This window comes from Lutra lutra, chromosome 12 (genome assembly GCF_902655055.1).
Source record: "Lutra lutra chromosome 12, mLutLut1.2, whole genome shotgun sequence".
Classification (NCBI taxonomy): Eukaryota; Metazoa; Chordata; class Mammalia; order Carnivora; family Mustelidae; genus Lutra; species Lutra lutra.
Window position 1 is genome coordinate 76142335 of NC_062289.1, and position 20696 is coordinate 76163030.

Consider the following 20696-nt stretch of genomic DNA (forward strand, 5'->3'; position numbering starts at 1 on the left):
GTGACTAATACGCTCGTGGGCTAAGCACACCTCCCCCTCCCTTTCAGCTCCCAGATCTTCCCAGAGAGAAACAAACTGGGCCATCAATCACAGTCAGGATGAAACTGGGGCCCATGGTCTCCTGGGGAACTGTGCTGTCCCAACCCATGGGGTGTGGGTGAACCCATTTCCCACTCACTGCTTGTACCCTCCTTCGCTGGGTGCCGCATCCCAGAGAATCCCAAGCTCCCCTGGTAAATGCCTGCCCTGGGGGTAGCCAGGATGAGAGGAGGCCAGAGCAGAGTGAAAAGCAAATGCACTTTACCTCTTCACCGCCTCATGACCCCTGTTCCTCTGAGTGTCCCTGACATTTCTAGGGCACGAATCCTCTGGGGGCACCAAAGGGATGATGTCAAGGTGTTTTAAAAGTTGACAGATGCTCTGGGCGTTCTTCTCACCTGACTCATTTAGACTGAGGAGAGGAGCTGACAGAGATGTCACTGTGCCTCTCGAACCATAAGACGTGGGTTTTGGGGTAACTGCGTGAGCCAGGCATTAAGCAGAAAACCTGGCTCTGTGGAGCACACCTGTCGCTGAGTGATTCAGGGGCCTCATGTTCTCTCCAGTACCCCCTGAGTGCCTGGCGCTGCTTTTAAGTTGGGACAGGAGTAGTTTCTTCTCCAGAGTTTAAGAACACAGATAATGACCCCACTATTAGTAGCATCAGCCGTTAAGAGTAAGTTAGCCATGAACATGGCTGAACGGTTTCCATCAATCACCTCTGACGACATCCATTCAAAAGACGAGCAAACTGAGAAGCACATTTCTTGCCCCAAAGCCACCTACCTGGTAAGGGACAGAGTCTAGGATCCAACCCAGCAATGCAATTTCATTGACTCCACTTTTAAAAACTGAAATACCTTGCTCAAAATTTATATGAAAAATATTCATGTAATTCTAAAGGTGCTTTGCCATAGAGTCATTTTTTTTTAACATTCTTAGTGTTCTTACTGAAGTGTACACATCATGTTGATAATTTGCTATTTGGGCTATTGTTGGGTTCTCTGACTCATGTCTGCTCTAGACCAGAAGTTCCGGGAGGGCTGGGCTATGTCAGCCCTAAAGCAGTGTCTTGAGCATAGTCAGTGCTCAGTGTGTATGAATGAATGAATGAATGAAACAAAAAGGTGGCATTTTCCACCCACGTCTAACCGCAGGAGTCGCCGGTCTGCTCACCTCCTCCAATGTGGCTCCTTTCCAAGTCATTCAACTGAATTTTCTGCTGGGCTTCTTCCAACTGCTTCTGCACTTCCCCCAAATTCTTCTGGACTTGCTCATACTTGCTCTGGAAGAAAGACCTCAACGTATCAAACTGGAGCTCGATAGAGTCTGGGCCTGGCGGTCTCCCCCCGTAATACCCCCATAGCCAGGGACTGTCTGGCCCCTGCATGGTGCTCATTCAGGGCACCTCCAAGGCCAAGCCTTAGGAAGACCCAAATGTCCTCCAGGACCTTAAACATGGGAGTCTGCAAACTAGCGTACCTTGCGCAGGCTTACCGCTCTCACACGCAGGCAGATGGCAAGGGGGGCAGGCCCAACCACTCCCAGCCACCATGCGTGGCCACAACCACACCCTCCAGCAGCTCCCAGGGACTATTCACCTTCAGCTCCTGGACCTCCCGGCAAGCGCGCAGCCGCTCTGCCCGCTCACTCTCCAGCACCTGGCAGGCCACGTCCCCTTTGAAGTGTTCATCAGCAAGCTCTGTGGTCAAGTCAGCAATCTGAAATGGGGAGGGTTACAACAGGGTCACTCATGGGAGGAGGGCCACCAACCCTTCTCCCCACAGGCACCCTCCACAGGACCCCCCAGGGATAAATCACCAGCTCTCTGTGTCATGAGATGGTTAAGAGCGTGGATGTCAGAATTGTATTGGTCTTGATGAGTGAGAATTCTTGGCCCAACACTCACCAGCGTTGTGACCGTGAACCAGGCAGGATGCCCACCCGATTCCCAGTTTTCTCAACTTTACAGGGTGGGAGATAACTTATAGAATCATTTTGAGAATTAAAGGAGATCATTCACATAAAGCTTAGCACAGGGCTGGCACATAGTAAGGGCTCAATTTAAAAAGTTGTTTTAGCAGAAATTCTCCTTACCCATCCTTCAGTGAATCATTTTGCTGGACAGACCAACAGGCTCCCCTCAGTAAGACTCACAGATGCCCACCACATAGGAAAGCACTAAGCTACAAAACCTCTCTTTGGGTACGCCTGGGGGGCTCAGTCACTTAAGCCTCTGCCTTTAGCTCAGGTCATGATCCTGGAGTCCAGGATCCAGTCTCACACTGGGATCCCTGTTCAACGAGGAGTCTGCTTCTCCCTCTGCCCCTTCCCACTGCTCATGTGCTGCATGCACACTCTCTCTCTCAAATAAAGAAAGAAAAGAAAACCTCTTTATGGCTCCCCTCTACCAGGGAATGGCCATTCCCTGTTGTGTGTTCCCCACCCATTTATTCCAAGTGCATTTCTGCTACAATTACTGATTAAATTAACTATTACATACACCTAAAAAAATATGACCAGGCAAGGCATTTCCATAAAAATTAGGGGGAATGCATTGGAAGAAATGAATGCATGCGAGCTGCTTCTTAAAACGCTTTAAATTCTAATTCAAACATCTACTTTTTCAAATAGTTGCAGGTGTGAAAACTACAGGAAAAAACAATTAATAAATTAGGTTTCTGCCAGTGAACTCCCTCACCATTTGCGCTGCCCTAATGAAATCAAAAGGAGAAATCACATAGTCACGTGTTCAGGGCATGGTCTAAGAAAGGAAGAAGTGGGTCGTGAGTCAGGCGCTCACACTCTACAGGCTGTGGTCTTACCTCAGAAGTACAGTGAGTTAAGGCAGTTCTGTTTCAAGGCAAAAACATAAAAACACTTATATTTTAATGAATTCCCACTTGCACCGACGTTTTTCCCATCAACGACCAACTAGAGATGCCAGATGGGTCAAGACTTCTGTGCTACTATTCTCCCAAAGTGCAGCCTTCCAGGTTCAAGGATATTCCAAAGCAATGAGGAGAGAAATGGTTATAAGTGGAGCATTTATGATGAAAAGGCTCAGAAATGACCTTACACAGAAGGATAGTTCGGGAAACGGAGACTCCTTCCATGGAGCACAGTGGTTAAAAGACAGGGAAAGAAAAGGAAAAGGAGGAAAAGAAGGAGGAGGAGGAGGAAAAGGAGAAGGGGAAGGAGGAGGGGGGGAAGAGAAGGAGGAGGAGGAAGGTACGAAGTTCAAGTCCAGACACAACAACTAACATATTACGTGACCTTGGACCAACGTCTTCCTCTCTGGGGCTGTGGTCGGCTGAGCGGTAAAATGCATTGCATTGGGGAAGTCTATCATCCTTCTTGCATTCCCATCTGATGCCATAAATGTTGTACATGAAGATGTCTAAACACTTCCTTCTCGCATAAGACCCAGTGCGTGGCACCGAGAAACGACTGCGGGCTATTGTCACAGACGCTAAGTGGTCCTTACAGCATGGAACCCAGCTGCCGCCCCAGCTAGTGCCCATCAATACCATCAGCTCACAGGTGGCCTCAAAAATCATTCCTCTGCCCCACGGAGGAGGAGGATGAAGATCTATACATTTTGACTTGGAAAAAAAAAAAGTCCCCAAGATATATTGCCAACAGTGGAGAGCGGGGTGGGGGTGGGGGGACGGAGAAAAGCAAAGTTGCAGAAAAGAATGTTTGGCATGTTCCCGTTTTTGTCCTCTTTGTACTTGCACCGTTATCAGGGATTTCTTCTTTCCCCCTAGAAGGGTGGGCTCACTGGGGACTCCTATTTCCTTGTAATGCATTTCTCCACTGTTGATTTTTCAAACCACTTTTGTAATCGGCAAAACACAAAACCAAATAAATTATCTTTTAAAAAATAGTCCCCAAAAACTGAGCTACAAAAACAAGGATTGCTGCTCCAGAACATTCTAGGCCCCCCATCTTTTTTCCCCCTCCTCCAACCCATGGGCTTCCCATCTTGGTGACCACACCAGTGTGGGCTTAGACTGAAATGTGTATTTCAATGGAAACGGGGAAGAAGGAGGCTTAGGGAGAGCATTCCAAAGTCACATAGCAAGTGAGTGACAGAGCTGGGACTTGAGCCCAGATGAGTCCTGTCGCAAACCAGGGGCTCTCCAAGGGCAGAGCCCTCCTGGCTGTCTCTGGGGTGGGGCTTCCTGTTGCTGTTCCTTACACTGGTATCTTTAATGTGTTCTGGGGAAACACATTTGCAGTCCCCTGGGGGTGGTCCCCTGGGGTGGTCGTTAGAATGTAGAGCCCAGTCTAGGATTCCCAGAATGCCCACACCACTGCAATCTTCGGTGGGACCCAGGGATCCAGACTTCAACACGTTTGTTATGCTTAAACGCAACCAAGTTTAAGAATTACTGCCTTAGAAATTGCCAGAATCTCTTCCTAATCTTGGCTTCATGCTTGGCTTTAGATGGGTTAGACTGGCTTATGTAACAGGACACAGCAACACTGGCCCTAGAGGAATGATCATTTGCAGTGAGCACTGAATATGGGCTGGAGCAACCTGGGAACGTCCCAGATCACGCCCTAATGCCCTGCGTCCCCCATCCCTGCAATCAGCATTGATCCCAAACACCAGGATTGTGTTCTCCCCACCTTAGCCAATTAGTGTGAAATTTAATTTGTTCTAATCAGCCTGAGCAAAGGGAGCACAAAATTAATTTAAGGCATTAATTTTGAGTTCTACACAACCCAAGTCTAGAGCCCCAAGGACACTTAATGCTTTCAAATTAGGGACATGGCAGACGCTTTTCACAGAGACAAGTAGCCCCCGACCTTCTCCTGTCCCCACCAAACCCTCTCCCTTCCTACATTTTGGGGCCCAAGGGCTTTATCCGTAGAGGTGAGGGTTGGGCACCATGCCCAGAGCTATTAGGCAAATATAAAATGAAAACCAATTTAACGAGAGGAGAGCCTGGTTGGCAAACCCAGAAGGATCCTTGCAGATTACTCAAGGACCAATTAACTAGAAATTATTCCGAAAACCTCCCTGGATCCACCATTTAAGCCAAATCATCAGAAACTCTCTTTGTCCTTAGGGACAATGACTCCAAAGGTCTATCAAAGAGAAGGGGACAGAAATGAATGAATTTGCAGTATATTTTACATACAGTCAAATAGAAATAATATCTATCCCTCTCACTGGCATCATTTGCAGTTTGAGAGAAACAGTGGGTAACCATAAATGTTGATGGACATTGAATGCTAAGCACACACGGGACCCTTTGGGCTGTCATTGTCCCTTGTCATTCATTATGTGAGCACAAACTGTGTGCAGGGCTCTGCCTTCACAGATCCGCCTGCCAAGCTGGGGAGATAAAACCACATGTAGAACACCCACCTGTCTTAACCCAGCCTTGTCCTTGGCTCTTATATTCAAGAGCTCTCAAAACTCCTCAAATGATCTTATCTATAGAGAGCAAGCGGTGGCCTTTCACTGTCTTCCCAGTAAAACTTCCCAGTTTCAATTTAAAGAAAACAATTGGTTCATTACAAGCCCTTATAGCAGAAAAAGCTCATGCTCACCGAATGCTGGGAGAGACATTTCTGTCATTCCCTGTTCACAGAACAGAAAACTAAGGCATTGAGTCATGAACTGATTTTGTTCAAGGTCATGGCTGTTAGGTCCCACAGGGAGTCCAGCATGAATCCCAGGTTCTGAGTCATATTTACAGCGCCTCCCTGTCCCCACATCCACCATCTGACTCAAGGTCCCACACCCACTGGGGTCAGCAGTGCCCCTGGAGAAGACCCAGAAGGAGTGGATGGGGGAGGGGGACTGATGCAGCCAGCTAAGGTGGGGCTCAAAGGCAAGATCAACCACGATTGAGGGACATGCCCAAAAAGAAAGCTTTATGGACCCCTGGTGGAAGGGAACCCCCATCCCTGTCAACCTGGGTGATTAAGAGAGAAAATGGAAAATAAAATCAGAAAAAGGGGGGAGGGGTTAATCAATAGGGAAAGGTTCTGTCCAGCCGCAGAGCCGGCTGGCTGGGGCACTGTTTGCTTGTCAAGGAGATTAAAGCCATGGTTTCAATCGCATGGTGTCTGCCCTCAGAGCTGCCTCAGGCATTAGGGGACCTTCAGAATAATTCTCTAGCTTAGTGGCGGCCTCCAGGGTTCCCCAAGGATTCACTCTGGGCACCAGGTCCAAACCTCCCTGTGTATTTCTCTCCCCAGCTGGACCCACCTTAATCATTGTCACTACTCGGAGAGTGCTCACCCTGGGCCCGGCACAAGGTAACCCTCAGAAACTTCCAGGAACCAGGGAGAGGTAGGTACTGACATCTCCGCGTTCCAGATGAGGACCTGAGGCGCCAGGGTACAGACACTCACCTGAGGACGCCCGGCCAGCCAGCGGCAGGGCTGGATGTGAATCAAGGCAGCCTGGCTCCAGGACTTTCTCTCCTAGACACACTGTCAAACTGCTTATTGGGGGCTCAAAGAATGCATAATAATGTATGCAGGAGCCAAGGAGGAAGGGAGGGACCCACAGACTCCAGCGTGTCGGTGGGCATGTCAGTGGGCGTGTCGGTGGGAACAGGCCAAAGGGCCACGCTGAGAGCGGTGTCATGCCTCAGAGCAGGACACATGGGGTGACACATCATCGACAGGCCTTGTGGGGAGAGGGTCTTCCATGAGCTTTGGAAGAGGTCTTCAAAGTGCCATAGCACCACCCCCCTAATGAGGAAATAACCCCTGGGATGCTGTCCCCCACACATCCCATCTTGAAGATGTGTTTTGGTCCGGCACTCCCCTTCAGGATGGTGTGTAAACCTCTAACAAGATTCTCCAGCTCCTGTGATCTGGGCCAGATTCAGGAACTGACCCCATTCCATAGCCTCCCTGCGGGCATGAGGCCCTCCTGCCACCAGGACTGCAGGGCTTGGCTGGAAGGAGGAGCCACTGCCTGACCCGATTCCCAGTTGGAGGAGCTGCTCCTCCTCTCTTGCTGCCTGTTTGGAGTCAGCCAGACCCAAGGTCAGAGCCCAGCTCTGCTACTCACTAGCTGTGTGATATTGGACAAATCACTTTCCCTCTCTGGTCCTCACTGTCCCCTTCTAGAACACATGAATACTAATCACACCTTCTTTGCACTTTGTTGGGAAGGTAAAATGAGACAAAACAGGTAAAGGATGGGTCACAGTACCTGGCACAGACACACTGTTCATTGTTACTTTTTTTTTTTTTTAAAGATTTTATTTATTTATCTGACAGAGAGAAATCACAAGTAGGCAGAGAGGCAGGCAGAGAGAGAGGAGGAAGCAGGCTCCCTGCTGAGCAGAGAGCCCGACGTGGGGCTCTATCCCAGGACCCTGAGATCATGACCTGAGCCGAAGGCAGCAGCTTAACCCACTGAGCCACCCAGGCGCCCCTCATTGTTACTTTAATTACTTAATCCAACAATATTTCATTCATTCACTCCATTGACATTGAATGCTTTGAGGGGTATAAAAAGAGCTAAGATGTAATCACATACGTGTTAGCGGTGGTGGTGATGGGTGAAGACGGGCTGTGTACGACGGGCAGCAAGGGCCCAAATCCACCTGCCCCTCATCTACCTTCTGCTCCTGGACCTGACCTTAACTCATCCAGTTCCCCAGGTTTTCATCTGTATTACAAAGTAGGTAGAGAAAACAAGATGGCCCCCATCTTGACTAAGGCACACGGAATATTCCAGCTGTGCACTCCTCTGTGGGGCCTCAGCTAAGCCCACTGTGATCATCCATGACTATGTCCAGACTTTGGCCAGAGGACCTCTGCAGCCAGCTTTCTGCTGGAAGGACACTCTCCCCAGCATGTTCCAGGAGTTCAGGCTCAAGAGACTCTAATATCCCAAGGTACCCAGGCTTTCTTACTCTTCTGGGAATGACAGGCCTGCCACATCCAGTCCACAGAGGCACAGAGGTGTAGCAGAGCACCAGGAGTCAGAAGACTTGTTATACAACCTAGACTCAGTCACCACATGAGCACATGACTCCTCGAAAGTCTTTTCCCTTCCCTCCTAGAGATTAACTTCTGCTGGCCATGATAGTGACTAGCCAGCACCAACTCCCCGGCTCTTTGCAAATACGCTTTCTGAACCTAAACCGAATCCTGGCGAATGCCGGTGGATTCTCTCTCAGCTATTCCTTACCAAAAAGCGAAACTTATCAAGCTGACGAGACTAGACATCCAGAGTGCACAGACCTGTCTTTGGCTATAAATAAAGTCTTCAGGAAAACCCAGAAGATATTCCAGAGAAGGAAGAAAACACCCCATTCTCATTTTTCTCCATGTGCTCCCACAGCCTTATAGGAAATCCCTGTAAGAAGAGAGACCTGCTTTCGGATGAAAATAAAAAACCCCACTTGGCATCCAGGCAGAATTTTTTGCACACTTGAGGAATATTTATAGCTTGCTTCCTGGAGGCGTCTCATCTCCTCTTCGGCTCCTTCACAAATGAAGCACTTAAATCATTTTGCAATAATGTTGTCTTTTTAATAAGCCTAGTCAAATGGAGTTTCCACTGATGAGGCATACTATGTTTTAGCAACATTTCTGTCAATTGTTCCCCCCCCTCTTACAGAGACAAGCGGGTGGGGTGCAGAGGCCATGAACGGGACCAGGGGTATCTTCGGGATACATGACCCGAAGAACTGTCTGCCTCCCAACCATCAACAGAAACTCTTCTAAGACAGTAGAAGTGCAGGAAAGGAAGTACATTCCACCTGTTCCTTCAAGTGTGGTCCCCAGACTGGCAGGTTCCACATCACCTGACAGCACATTCAAAATTCCGAACCTCCAAAGCCTCCCCACACCTGCTGACTCAGAATTGCTAAGGCTGCAGAGCAGCGTACTATATTCTAACACATCCTCCAGGGGATTTCGACACGCTTTGGAGTATGAGAACCACTGCTTTCACATGGCATGACTCTGCGTCAAATTCACCTTGGGGCTGGTTACAAAGAAGCAGTGAAGGACGCCCATCCCCAAAGATTCCCTCCTGGGTCAAAGCTTCGGGAGATGGCATGGGAAATCTGCAATGTACACAGCTCCCCCCAGGTGATTTGGATGCTCTGTAAAGTATAAAAGCAACTGGTTAAAAAAAAAATCATAGTAGCTTTTCGGGGGAGGGGAAAGAATGAAAGACCTTTCTTCAAATCAAATCTCACCTGGGCCCCAGTAGGCTACATATCACCAAATCTCAGCTGCCTCTGATGATAAGATACACCATTATGGAACATAAGAAAAGAAAGTGCTGTCAATTTTTAGTGCCAGATGCTAGAGATTGTCAAGATGCATCACAATTACAGAGACACAAAAAGGTGGAAAATAGCATGCATCTGGAAATCAGTAAAATACAGAATGAAACCAAACAAGTGTACCTATTGCCACTGATACAGGTTTGGGAGTTCTGGAGTCCTTTGACCTCTTCTTAGTGCTTTGGCAGGTCTCTTCAGAGACAAAACTTCAGAAAATAGATCTTCTGATTATTGCATCCAGAAGGGCAAGCCAGAGCAGAGGAAGAGATCTATGCCACGTATATCCAACAACTGGACTTATATCCACAGTATATAAAGAGTTGCTACGAATCAATAAGAAAACCAGTAGACAATGGCCAAAAGGCTTGAAAGACCACTCTGCCAAAGAGGATGACAAATTTTCAAACACATGCGAAAGGGCACAAATTAAAAATCATGACGTGAGAGTCCTGCACGCCAACAAAACCGCTAAATGAAAAGGACAATACCATGTGCTGATCAGAGTGCAGGGCAACTGGAATGCTCACCCACTGCCATGGGAGAGCCAACTGGTATATACAATTAAGCAAACTGTTTGTATCAATTAGAACCCAATATAGAAAGAACTCAAAAACTAGCAATTCCATTCTGAGTGCATTCCTAACAGAAAGTGCATGATACATGCACCAAAACACATGTGGAAGGATGTTTACAGCAGGCTTATTCATGACAGCCCAAAGCTGGAAACAACCAAATGCTCATTTAGAGTAGAATGAATCAATAACACTCTATACACATGGCATATTATACAGCAGTGACAATGAATAGGCCCCAACCATCCACAACCTGGATGATTGTCACAAACAATGTCACATGAAAGAAACCACACAAACACAACCACACACATTTGACTGTATCTAGGAAAAGTTCAAAACTAGGAGAAAAAAAAAAAAAACCACCTAATCTACATTGTTAGAAGTCTGTTCAGCGGTTACCCTTGCAGCGCAGTGGCTTAAAGGGCTAGGGGTGGGGGTGTTTTGGAAGGAGCCAGGAATGTCCTGTGTCTCCATACAGGTGTTGATTGCTTTGATGTGTTCAATTTGTGAAAATTCACTGAGCTGAAAACTTAGCGGGTATGTACTCTTTTGTATGTTGGACCTTAACTATAAAGTTTAAAAAGAAGCAAGAGGAGGGGGTGGGGAGAGAACCTGGGTAGGAGGATGAAGAAACGGTAACACTCAGTCCATTTAAATGTGCTTCCTGAATAAAGCTCTGCTTTCCCTCCTAGTTGAATTTTTTAGGGAACTGATGTCATGCCCTTCCTTGGCTTGCAGTTCAAAACAATGTCCACAAAAGCACTCCTAGAGATCCCCTCCTCTATTTAGTATACGCACATTACTGACGTTGTACTTTGCCAGGTTACTTAGTGCCCCTTTTCATGTGGACTCATAGAAGAAGCTTCTCTAATATCTCAATACCGGGGAAAATTAGTATTATCTCAAGCAACAGATGTGTGTGTGTGTGTGTGTGCACGCGCGCGTGCCTGTGTTTAACCTGGGGACAACGTGTTTTGGGGATATCTTGCTTCCCTCTTTGCTGTGGTTGCTAGGGAGCTCAGCATCAACATTTCAGTTCAACTTTCATGGCTCCATTCACCCATCTGGTGTCTATTCTGCACAAGGGCCTGGGCCACTGCAATGAGCAAAGACACACCCCTGCCATTAGGGCTTTACCTTCTAGCTGGGACACAAGCATGCATTGGGGGGTGGGGGGCAGGAGGTGGTGCAAGAGAGGGGCAGTTAGGACACACCCATCAATGCAGCGACAGGAAGCCCAAGGCCCGGGGATCACACATCAGTAGGGGCCAACCCATCCTTAACAAAATGTTAAGCCAAAAGGTTTCTTGGAAAAAGTACCACCTGAACTGGGTGAAAAGGAATGAGCAGGCATTACATGGGTAAGAAGGGTGGAGGGCACAGCCCATGCTAAGTCTGTGAAGTGAGAGCAGGTCTAAGGCTCATGGTAAATTTCTATTTCCTAAGTCTTCCTCTGGTCTGATATGCCCTTCAACTCTTATTTCCCATTGCTCTGATGTTCTTAGCTTTTAAATTTTCTCTTATTTTTGCCAGGCCCTATATGTCTTTTCATACCCATGTATAATACAGAGACACAAAGAACCTGAGTAGAATATTTGGGGGGCGCTGACACTCTGAAGGCTTGGTTCAGGTCTCAGAAGCCTGGCCCCTCCCTTCTTTCTCCCAGCACTGGGCAAGCTGTAGCTCTAGATGCTAATGATATTCACCTCATCATTCTCTCCAGTCTCCCCTGGCAGCTGAGGCACCCCAAGCCCCCAAGTCCGACTTGACAGTTGGTGATGAATTACTGTATCAAATGTCAGCTCAGTGGGAAGGAGTATCTACAGGGAAGTCACTGATATTCCCAGCCCATGCACTCTCTGATTTCTTGCTTCTGCTGCTCTACCATTGCTACTTGGAGCCAAATGCAAGAGAGGTCAGGCTGCGTGCTCGATACAGACTTGAATGAGACCGTGGAGCAGGGCGGGTACTTGAGCGTCATTTCCTCTCCTACTTTACAGTTATTTTCCCCAAGAGGGCATAGACCCATGGTGCAGCCTTTCCACCCAGCCTCTCCTAACTCTGTGTGCTGTAACTGTCCCTTCCAGGAGTCCCTGCCTTGTCCATGGGAGTCAGAGAGAGAGAACCTCTGGTGGGAAGAGTGGACACAAATGTAAGGGGAACGAGAAATGGTGGAAAAGAGATGACCACCACCCCAGACTTCATTCCATGTCCCCACGTGAGCTAGCCAGGCTCAAACTGGGCTGTCAAAAGAAGAAGAAGAATGTGTCTTGTTGCCTTGATCATGAACCCAATTATAGCCACCACTATCCACATAGAAAATCAAACAATATTACTGGTAATAATAGCACCACAGGCTCACAGGTGTGAAAAGCTCCAGTTTTTGCTCTAAATTGGCAAATATTATCCCATGTTGCCTCAGGAACTTTGCACTTGCCACTTCCATTCTTTTCCCCAGATCTGTGCACAGATGGTGACACCAAGTGATTTACCACTAGACTCAAACATATCAATCTAGGGAAGCCGTCCTGGACCACTTAGGTAAAAAAAAGAGCCCCCCGTCTGACTACCACCTTCCTCTGCTTAATATCTATAGCACTTGACCATCCAAAAGTAGTTTGCTTGTTTATTTACTTGTGGTCTGTCTCCCTCAATTGGCCTGGGGACCTTGCAAGGACACAGATTTTGCCATCTCCCTAGCTGGATCTGAGGTACCACCCCAGGCTCCGAATGACAGTTGGTACTAAGGAGGAGATGGGCATAGCACTCACCCTGGGCACAAAACTTCAGGGAGTACCAAGAAACTCAGAAACCAAGATAAATAACATTCTAATGCAATATTTAAGAAAGTCAAAATTAATGCCAAAAATCTTTGATGAATAAAACATCAAAAATTTAAATGGAGACAGGATCATACTGTGCCGACCGCCTCACTGGCGTCACCTTAATCCCAGCCCACCCGTCCTGCGTTTATTTGAAATTTTGGTATTTGGCTCATCATGGATTTTTTTGCATCAATTTACATTTTAAAAGATCCTGCACTGAAATATGATTTATCTTGCTGACTTTTTGGCACCCCTTTAAATTTCATGCCCTACGCAAGTGACTTACTAGAGTCCTAGCCCTGAAAAACTAAGAGGAACAGCTAGTTTCTGTGAACAGCTCTTCCTTGATCTACCCACAGCTCCACAACCACAACCACGTTATACTCTATGCATTTGTTTAGGACTCTGGAATTTGCAGTAGTTCCGTTGGGGGCAGGGACCATCTGACTCCCGTCCCCATCCCCAGCCTGTGAACTCAACACCCAACTAAGGACAGAAGACATTAGCCAGGTAGTCATACCCCAGCCCCCAGATGTAACTTCCAATCACATGTCCCTTTCCATCCCCCAGAGGGGGCCAAGCTCCCCAAATTATGATTCCCATGAAATATCTTCACACCAAAACCATACAGCAGATGCCCCACTCCATAAACAGTATTGTCCTGCATACTTCAAAGGTAATATGTCCAATACCATATTTTAAGGATTCTCCCATAACTTAAACCATTTTTCTTCAGTGTTATGTTTTGGAGGGCAATCCATGTAGATTCGTCTCTAGTTGAAGAGTCAGGACATGTTTTCTATAAAGAGCCAGACAGTAAATATTTTTTAGTCTTTGTAGATAATAGAGTCTCTGTGACAACTACTCAGCTCTGCCATTGTAACATGATAGCCACCAGAGACTACATGTGAATGAATGGGTGTGGCTGTGTGCCAATAAAACTTTATTTACAAAAAAGAAATTGTGGCCAATGGGGTTCTGCCTGTGGGCCACAGTTTTCTTGCCTCTGTATTCATTTCTACTTCTAGCAACTCAATTTTTTAAAAGATTTTATTTATTTATTTGTCAGAGAGAGAGAGAGCAAGCACAAGCAGGCAGAGTGGCAGGCAGAGGCAGAAAGAGAAGCAGGATCCCCGCTGAGCAAGGATCCCAATGTGGGACTCGATCCCAGGACTCTGGGATCATGACCCGAGCGGAAGGCAGAGGCTTAACCGGCTGAGCCACCCAGGCGTCTTAGCAACTCAGTTTTTAATCTAACAAAATATGTTCATCCTTTCTGTTATTGATAGACTCCCACGTGGTGTTAATATTTTTTCATGACAAAGTCACTCCTCTATACTTCTCATCTTTTCTTATGTAAGTGAGACACATTTTCCAGCATATACCCAAGATAGAATGGCTGGAGCAGAGCATAGGGACAGGATTAACTTTCAGAGACAAGGTCAAGTTGCTCAAGAGTGAAGAGATCAATTTACACTCCCAGGGCATTATGACAATTCCTGTTGCTATACATCCTTGCCAACACCTGGCTTCCTCAGACTTGGATTTTGCCAATTCAAGGTGCGGTGCGAAACGGTACCTATTGTGGTGTTAATTTGCATTTCCCGATTGCTAGTTAAGTTAAGCATCTTTTCGTGAGTCTCTTGGACATCTGAATTTCAGGACACTGGAACTCTTGAAACAAGAGTTCTCCTCTTGGGACTTGCCAATTCCTCTTTTTGCCCATTTTTTTTTTCCTACTAGAGTGTTTTTCTTTACATGTACAAATACTCTTGGCCAGTTATATGTGTTGCAATTTTCATGGCCCAGTAGGTGGTGTGTCTTCATTTTATGCTTTGATAAACATTCCTGCCTGCCGCCTGGACTGACCTCTTTGGCAAGAAGTTGATTACTTTAACATAGTAAAATTTATCCATTCTTCCTCGTGATTTGTGCTTTTATGACTATGTTAGAAATTTTTCTCTTTGGAGTTAGATGATACAGGTTTGAATCTCAGTGCTACACATGCTAGGTGTGTGAACTTGGGAAGAGACCTAATATCTCAGAGCCTCAGTCTCCTCCTCTGCACAATGGGGACAAGGACAGCATGCCCCCACAGGGTTATTCTGAGGAGGCTTGTAAAGCACTTAGCACAGTGTCAGGCATGAAACCACCCCCCATCAACAGACCTCACCCCACACAGGAACCCCACAAGGATAGATGGGTTACCTTGCTCTCTAGCAGGTCTGCATTCTGCCGGAGTTCATTTCGTGACTTCTCTGATTTTTCTAGCTTCTGTCTCAGCATTGTAAGCTCCGCCTACAAAAGCAAACACCTTACCAGAAGCCATTCTGGACCAGAAGCTGAGGTTCCACGTAGGGTAAGAGCAACTGGGGAAGAGAGTGAGTGATTCTGCCAGCGCATCTGTGATAATGTCCAGATGCTAAATTCCTACAGGGGGCTTTTTACTTTCCCCATTTCTAAATATCAACATCCCAGTCTAGGGGCAGAACACAAATCCTCAGAATGAGTCCATTGCTTGACCCAAGACTGGGGATGCCTGAATGAGATGGTGGGCTTGGCCCTTCACCCACCAGAGACCACTATCTTGCCAATGGCTCAGCATTATGCTTGTAGTACCACCATCAGGAGCAGGAGCAGCACAAATGCCTACCCACAGCATGGGATGAATTGTGGAAAGAACTATGGGATGAACTATGGGATGCACACAGAAAGGAGTACTGGGGTGTCATGGAGAGAGAAGAACTGGGAAGACTTCTGTGAAACTGGACATGGCATGACTGTCAAAATACATTTCTAAGTGCAAAATACCAGTGACAGAAGATTATAAACAGTATGCTACATGCTACCTTTGGTGTAGGAGAGAAAGGAACTCTGTGTGCATGTGTAAATTGATACTTTTGCAAAGATAAACAACAACAAAGATAAACCAGAAACCAATCAAAATGGTTACCTGTAGAAGGAGGGCACTACCAGGATAGAAATGACAGCAAGGGGAGTGTTTCCTGAGACACAAAGAGATCAAGGACTCAAGGATTCCACCACTGAGTCTCCCTGGGATGGACCATAAGTCTTCATGTACCCCTGGGTAGTAATGGGATATCTGCCTAGCACCCACAAGCCTAGTGTGTAGCTGGACACAGGAGGGAAGGTGGTCTGTGTCTGTGTTGATGAAAGCAGAGGGATATCTGGAAGGGGGCAGCAAGGGCTCCTGGGAAGAACACTTCTAGATCAAGAACCTGCAAGGTGGGACACTGGGTCTGGATGTAAGGACTAACACGGGGGTGTGAAGAGGGGTGGCCACCCTGCACCCTGCCAGCCACCTGGACTGACCTCCTTGGCACGGAGCTGCTCATCCCCAATGGTGGCACTCAGCAGGGGCCGGAGGGAAACGAGGAGCTGCCACCACGACCAGTCCTTGACCTCCAGGAACGCAGCCATGTTCTTCTGGATGCACTGTGCAGCAAGGCGGCGAATCTGCAGGGAGAAGAGACCAGAAACTCGAGGGGCCCTTCCCAACCCAGGGAAGGTGAAGGAAAGAGAGCAAGGGGGTGGCAGCAAGAGGGATGGAAAAAGCAGGTTCATAGTTAAGGGAAGAGATTGGCTAACTTTAAAATTTTTAAAACTTCCTTTCAGGAGCCTGGGTGGCTCAGTCGGTTAGGCATCTGCCTTCAGCTTGGGTCATGGTCCCGGGGTCCTGGGATCCAGCCCTGCATTGGGGGTATGCGTCTCTCTTTGCCCATCCCCCTGCTTGTGCATGTATGAGTGCTCACTTGCACACTCTCTCTCTCTCGCAAAAATAAATAAATAAATGATTTTTTTAAAAAAGATTTTGTTCAATGGTACCATAATAGTGCTGGATGGTGACAGGCGGTAACTGCACTTGTGAGCACGGCATAATGTATAGACTTCCATCACTATGTTGTACACCTAAAACTAACATAACACTGGGTATCCACTCTACTCCAAAAAAAATAAATAAATAAAAAATGTTGTTAAATTAAAAAAAATTTTTTTTGAAAGCCTCTTTCATCAAGCTGGGCTCTGGGTGTCAGACAATATGTCCCAATTTAATCTTGCATGACCTAAGAAGAAGTAGAGGAAGAGGGGTTGAAAATATGATACGACACAGTCACATCTTGTGCAGAGCTGAGAATTCAAAAGTCACCATGAAAGGAAAATCCTTAAACATCCCCCAAAATTGTCCATAAGACACAATGGCCATGATTATGTCTCAAGGAAATATTTAGGGGCTAGGTATCACTTTAAGTGAATTTAAACACGAATTCTATGCTTCTCAAACCTGAGTGTGTATCACAAGCACAGGGAGAGCTCCTTAAAGCACACATGCTGGGCTCTGCCCCCAGAGGGTCTGATTCAGTAAATCAGGTCAGGGCCCGAGAATCTGACTGGCTAACAGATGCCATGTTGACTCAGATGCTGTTGGCCTTGGGACCACTGCTGGAGGACCATGGGCCAAGTTCATTAGTGTCTCAGGTGGGAACCATGCTGACTACCAAGCCAGGAGATGCATCACTGACATCCCCATCATGAGAGCCAATGCTTATCCAGCTGGTATGGCTCTCCCTGCAGACCAGGTAGCATGCTGAGCACCTTATAGACTTAGCTCAGTCCTTGCCACGGCCCTGGGAATGTAGGAGTTACTCTCATTTCCATTCTATAGGTGGGGAAACTGAGGCACAGCGTGGCCCAGTCACATGCTCCACACCGCTGCCCAATGGTGGAGTTGGGATTTGCACCCTTGCAGCCTGGGTACAGACAGAATCCAGGGTCTTCATTAACCTCTACTCTAAATCATTCTAAGGGCATAGGCTATGGGTGAGCAGTGGGCCAGTGAATTTGCCCACAAAATGTTACTTATTAATGTTCTTTCCTTTGCCTGCTTTTGCCAAGGGTGTATACGTGAATTTACAGATTTACAGGAGGCTCATGTAATGAGACCGCATGCTAGCTGTAGTACTTACTAATGAAGATACTAAGGTAACAGCAGCTAGCGTCTGTGGAGCTCAATGGCACGTACCATGCTAAGCGCACATGACCCCATTTCACCTTGACCCCAGCTACTGAGTGGTGAAAGCAAGATTCAAGCATACTTCTTGTGCATCTCTAGAGCCCTGCTGCCTTTTCTCCACTGCCCAAGCTACAGAGAAGAAATTCAGTCTCCAAAGGTCTCCGACGATAGTGGCCCAGGGTTGCTCAGGACTGAAGACTCCTAACTGGCCCTTTGGTCCCCAAAGCCTCAGTGCCCAGGTCCTGTCACACCCTGCCTGCTGACCCATGAAAGCCAGGTTCTCCAGAAATGGGACCGGTGGAAACCACAACTGACCCAGCAGGGCTTGGACCACCCCATAATAATCTAGATCAAGTCTGACATCGTTGGTAACTTGATGTCAGTGTCCTAGAAAAAAATCACATCTTGCAAAGTGTCACTTTTAAGTTCCACCATTCAGGGCGAGCCCATGGGTCCGCAGCACCGGCACCATCTCAGGAGACCTGCAGAGCCTCATGCTCACCCCAGACCCGTCAGATCTGAAACCGCATGTTAATATCCCATGTTAATATTCCTGCAGGAGCATGAGTGTGAGACACCTGTGATCACAGTCCCCAGATCAGCTCAGACGCTGCTTTGCCGGGACCTAGCACCTCTGCAGGGCGGACAAGGCACATTGGCTACCATACCTTCAGCTTCTTGAATTCCTGCCGAGAAAGAAAGCCCTTACAAGCCGCCTGGAATAGAAGGATCCTGTGAGACGCCAGCTTCTCCCGCTGCCTCTCAAGCCTGGAGACCATGCCTGCCTTGAGGAAAACCTGAGAGGAGGGAAGGTGACAGGTGACTCCTCTTGGGCTGAATCTGGGGGGCAAGGCTGTAGCCACTGAGAAGCCAATTCTCTTCCCTCCACCCAAGATACCTACTAGCAGGTGCCCATGACGGAGGGTCTAAATGATCAAAGCATTTTGCCTCTTGATGGCTCCTTTTTCCTTTCTTCTAGACCCTGTATGCTCAGAGCATGGCCCCCATGAGTGGCATGGTCACCACTGGTAAGCTTATTAGAAATGCAGAATCTGGGACCCCACCCCAGGCCCGCTGAATCAGAGCAACATTTTAACATGAGCCTCAGGGAACTCAGGCACACATTCATTTGAAAAGCCACAGCTAGGAAGGATCTGGCCTAAATATCTCTGTCCAACAGAATGTCCTGGAGAGTGCGAGGAAACACACAGATTCCCAGGGTTTGCCCCAGGAAAGGTGGAATACAGGGGTTTAGTATTAGGCCTGGGAATGGGCATTCCTTCTGGTAAGGGCCCGCTAGCCCTTTGGGAGAAGCAGTACCTTTGGAATATTCGGCCCTGCCTTCTATGGAGGGGCAGGGAATGTTGGAGGCAACGAGGGCAGCCCTTTGTGGCCAGGAGAGGAGCGGGCCAGGCTAGTGCCTCCCACAGAAGGTGCTCAGGCATCTAATGGGAAAAACAGCAGGCGGCCCACGATTTCCAGGCCACTGCTCATCAATAATGGATGGAGGCCCCTTGACAACAAAGTGACCGATGCCTCCTTGGCACCCTGCAGGGCCATCTTCCATTGACTTCGGGGCACACAGAAGGATTTTCGGGTCATCTGACGCTCTGGGGCCTGGCGGGCTCCGGCCAGCATAGGCGGGCAGCCACCATCAGCCTCACCTCCCAGAAGCAAAGTAAAGCCTCCTTAACGGCCAGGGAGCTGAGTCAGTGACAGGAGCAGGAGTCCCTTCTCAGAAGCCCATCTGCTGCCCGTTTCTATGACCAGCCCTGCGTATTTCTTTGCCAGAGGTGGCTTAGCACCCCCAAAGTTGTTCAGTGTCTCCAAGGAACTGATCCATCTGTGACATTACTATCTTAATCAGCAATCATATCTTAATTAATGATATTCTCAAGCAATCGGGCATATTATCCACCAGGATTGTGGATCGGGACCAACCCCTTGATATATGCAGGGAAATATTTCATGTGTATCATCTTATATGGTAGTTATGGCCATCCCCCACATTTCATGGAAGAAGAAACTGATGCTAATAATGGTGTTTCCCTCCACCAGCGAGCGGCGACAGGGAGAATATCTCCCTCCACCTGACTCCAGACCTGACAGTTACCACTGAATGTAATTAACATTTGCATGGTATCTACGTTTTTCAAACCTCTTTCTCCTATGTCCCATTTTAATAAAGAGCAACCTTATGAGGACTCTCTTGGCCCAGGGAGAGTTTATGTAATTGACTCCAGCCACAAAGCCAAGGTCTCCTCTGGCACCCCATTCTCATTGTCAACACGAAGCTTTGTTTCCTCCTTCGCTATGATGCAGACCCCTGAAGTTTGGGGTTGAATTGCAATTTGATTCTAGGTGGAACAAAGGGTCTCCATCAATTGGCCATTCCCCTAAACCTATTCACTGTAATGGAGACCACTCCGTTTATCCCACAGTGAACCCTTCCCTGATGGAAAAATGAGAATTTGCACGCCCAATCAGTGTGAGCTGTTTTGCAACCTTTCCTGGCCTTACGGAACACTTCCAATCAGCCAGAGCCACCAAGGCAATTAGCCTCTTTGAAATAAAGACACGATTGACTCATTACCTATCAGATTGCCTCAATAATGACTGTATTAATTTCACAAGCTAGCGAGTCCCAAAAGCTGCTATAAAAAAAAAAAATCAATGATCAAAATGATGACAGCTCTAGTTCGTATATTACAAAAGGCGGCGGGCACTGCCAAAACCACTATTGATTAAGTATGAAGCTTTCATTAAAAAGATAATTGGAAACGACCATACACAGAGCGGGAGTAAGTCATTGGCTGTGCAGAATCTTATCTTGAATTTTCTTTTTCCTTTTAAAGAGCATTTTGCCAACCACAAGGCCAACAGCACGTGGGTTTCCACCTTTCTCATAAATGTCATGGCCCTCAGCACAGGCCTTGAT

General features: G+C 47.5%; 1 protein-coding gene across 1 annotated transcript in view; it reads right to left on the bottom strand.

Annotated features, from left to right (window-relative positions):
• MYO18B (myosin XVIIIB) overlaps positions 1-20696 on the bottom strand; it is a 254335-nt gene that overhangs the window by 121875 nt on the left and 111764 nt on the right. Inside the window, 5 exon segments of the mRNA XM_047697085.1 lie at positions 1216-1324; positions 1641-1760; positions 14935-15024; positions 16060-16203; positions 18427-18555. Of these exon segments, the coding sequence (XP_047553041.1) occupies positions 1216-1324; positions 1641-1760; positions 14935-15024; positions 16060-16203; positions 18427-18555 (592 nt within the window).